Source organism: Cryptotermes secundus, unplaced genomic scaffold, assembly GCF_002891405.2.
Source record: "Cryptotermes secundus unplaced genomic scaffold, Csec_1.0 scaffold1366, whole genome shotgun sequence".
Classification (NCBI taxonomy): Eukaryota; Metazoa; Arthropoda; class Insecta; order Blattodea; family Kalotermitidae; genus Cryptotermes; species Cryptotermes secundus.
Window position 1 is genome coordinate 40,757 of NW_019737415.1, and position 1,419 is coordinate 42,175.

General features: G+C 56.0%; 1 protein-coding gene across 1 annotated transcript; it reads left to right on the forward strand.

Annotated features, from left to right (window-relative positions):
• The first annotated feature begins 437 nt into the window (after nucleotides 1-437).
• LOC111870420 lies at nucleotides 438-1,016 on the forward strand. The gene has a single exon (XM_023862704.1). It carries the CDS (start codon nucleotides 438-440, stop codon nucleotides 1,014-1,016), a length of 579 nt encoding a protein of 192 aa, XP_023718472.1.
• The last annotated feature ends 403 nt before the right edge of the window (nucleotides 1,017-1,419 follow it).

The window sequence follows — 1,419 nt, forward strand, 5'->3', positions numbered from 1 at the left end:
ATTGCCGCACTTGGGCACGAGCTTGCCAGTCCTGCCAGCGCTCCAAAGTCTCCCGCCACACAGACACTCCACTGGGCGACTTTACACCGCCGGCAGCCCGCTTTCTGCACGGCCATATCGACCTTGTGGGACCCCTTCCGACGAAAGCGGGATACACAAACTGCCTCACTGCAGTCGACCGTTTCACCCGCTGGCCAGAAGTCGTCCCCATTCCGGACATCACAGCCGACACAATGGCACGCGCCCTACTGACAGGCTGGATATCACGCTTCGGTTGCCCGCAGACCATCACCACCGACCAGGGACGCCAGTTCGAATCACAACTCTTCACATCCCTGGCCAGGCTGTGCGGCATCCAGCTTTCACGTACAACCGCCCACCACTCAGCAGCTAACTGACTCGTGGAAAGCTTCCACCGGACGCTGAAGGCAGCCATCATGTGCCACGCGGACCAACAGTGGACTGAGGCGCTTCCCCTTGTTCTCGAAATCCGCACTGCTTTCAAGGAGGACCTACAAGCATCGGTAGCTGAGCTCGTGTACGGTGAGCCTCTCAGAGTGCCCGGCAAGCTGATAAAACCGACCACCGAACCAGCGGACCCAGCGCAGTTAATCGCCGAACTACGTCAGCATATGGCTCGACTCAGACCGACTCCGGCATCACGGCACGCCTCCCCGGCTACGTTCGTGCACAGAGACCTCGGTAATTGCACTCACGTCTTCCTCCGGCAAGACGCAGCCCTCAGGGCATTGGAGGCCCCCTACCGCGGCCTCTACCAGGTCCTCACGCGGAGAGACAAGACGATGCAAATTCTTGTGCGCGACAGGCCCGTCACAGTGTCAACTGATCGGGTCAAGCCTGCCTACATGCTGAACGAGTCCAGCCACGGGACCCACATGACTTTCAACCCGACATCCACAGCAGCACCAGCCTCACCCACCACACCTCCACAACTCGCCGCAAAATCTACGCGCTGCGGACGTCAAATCCGCTTCCCTGCTCGCTTCAACAGCTGAGCAGACATCTCAGCGGGGGGGGGTGATGTGGGAGCATCCCCACAGCGTCTGGCAGACAACCGTCACCCCTTTCAGAAAGTGCCAAACAGGCAGCTGTGAGTCAGAGTCACGTTGCAACTGACGGTCAGACAGTCTGTCTGTCTTGGTGTCGAGCCCCAGCTGGGGCTCATGACCAGATATTTCTTTTGACTGAAAGTTACTGTCTTGTCTATGTGTAGCGCCCTCTCTGACGAGAGGTCGGGTCTGTCATTTGTTAGTCAGTCTGTAGTAATTAGTCCATTGTCTGTATTTACACATATTTACAATACACACTTATTTCTTATATAAATGTACAATATATACACGGCCTCTGTCAGTCCAGGCTAGGTACAACAGATTATGCCCTTTTATATATATATAAATA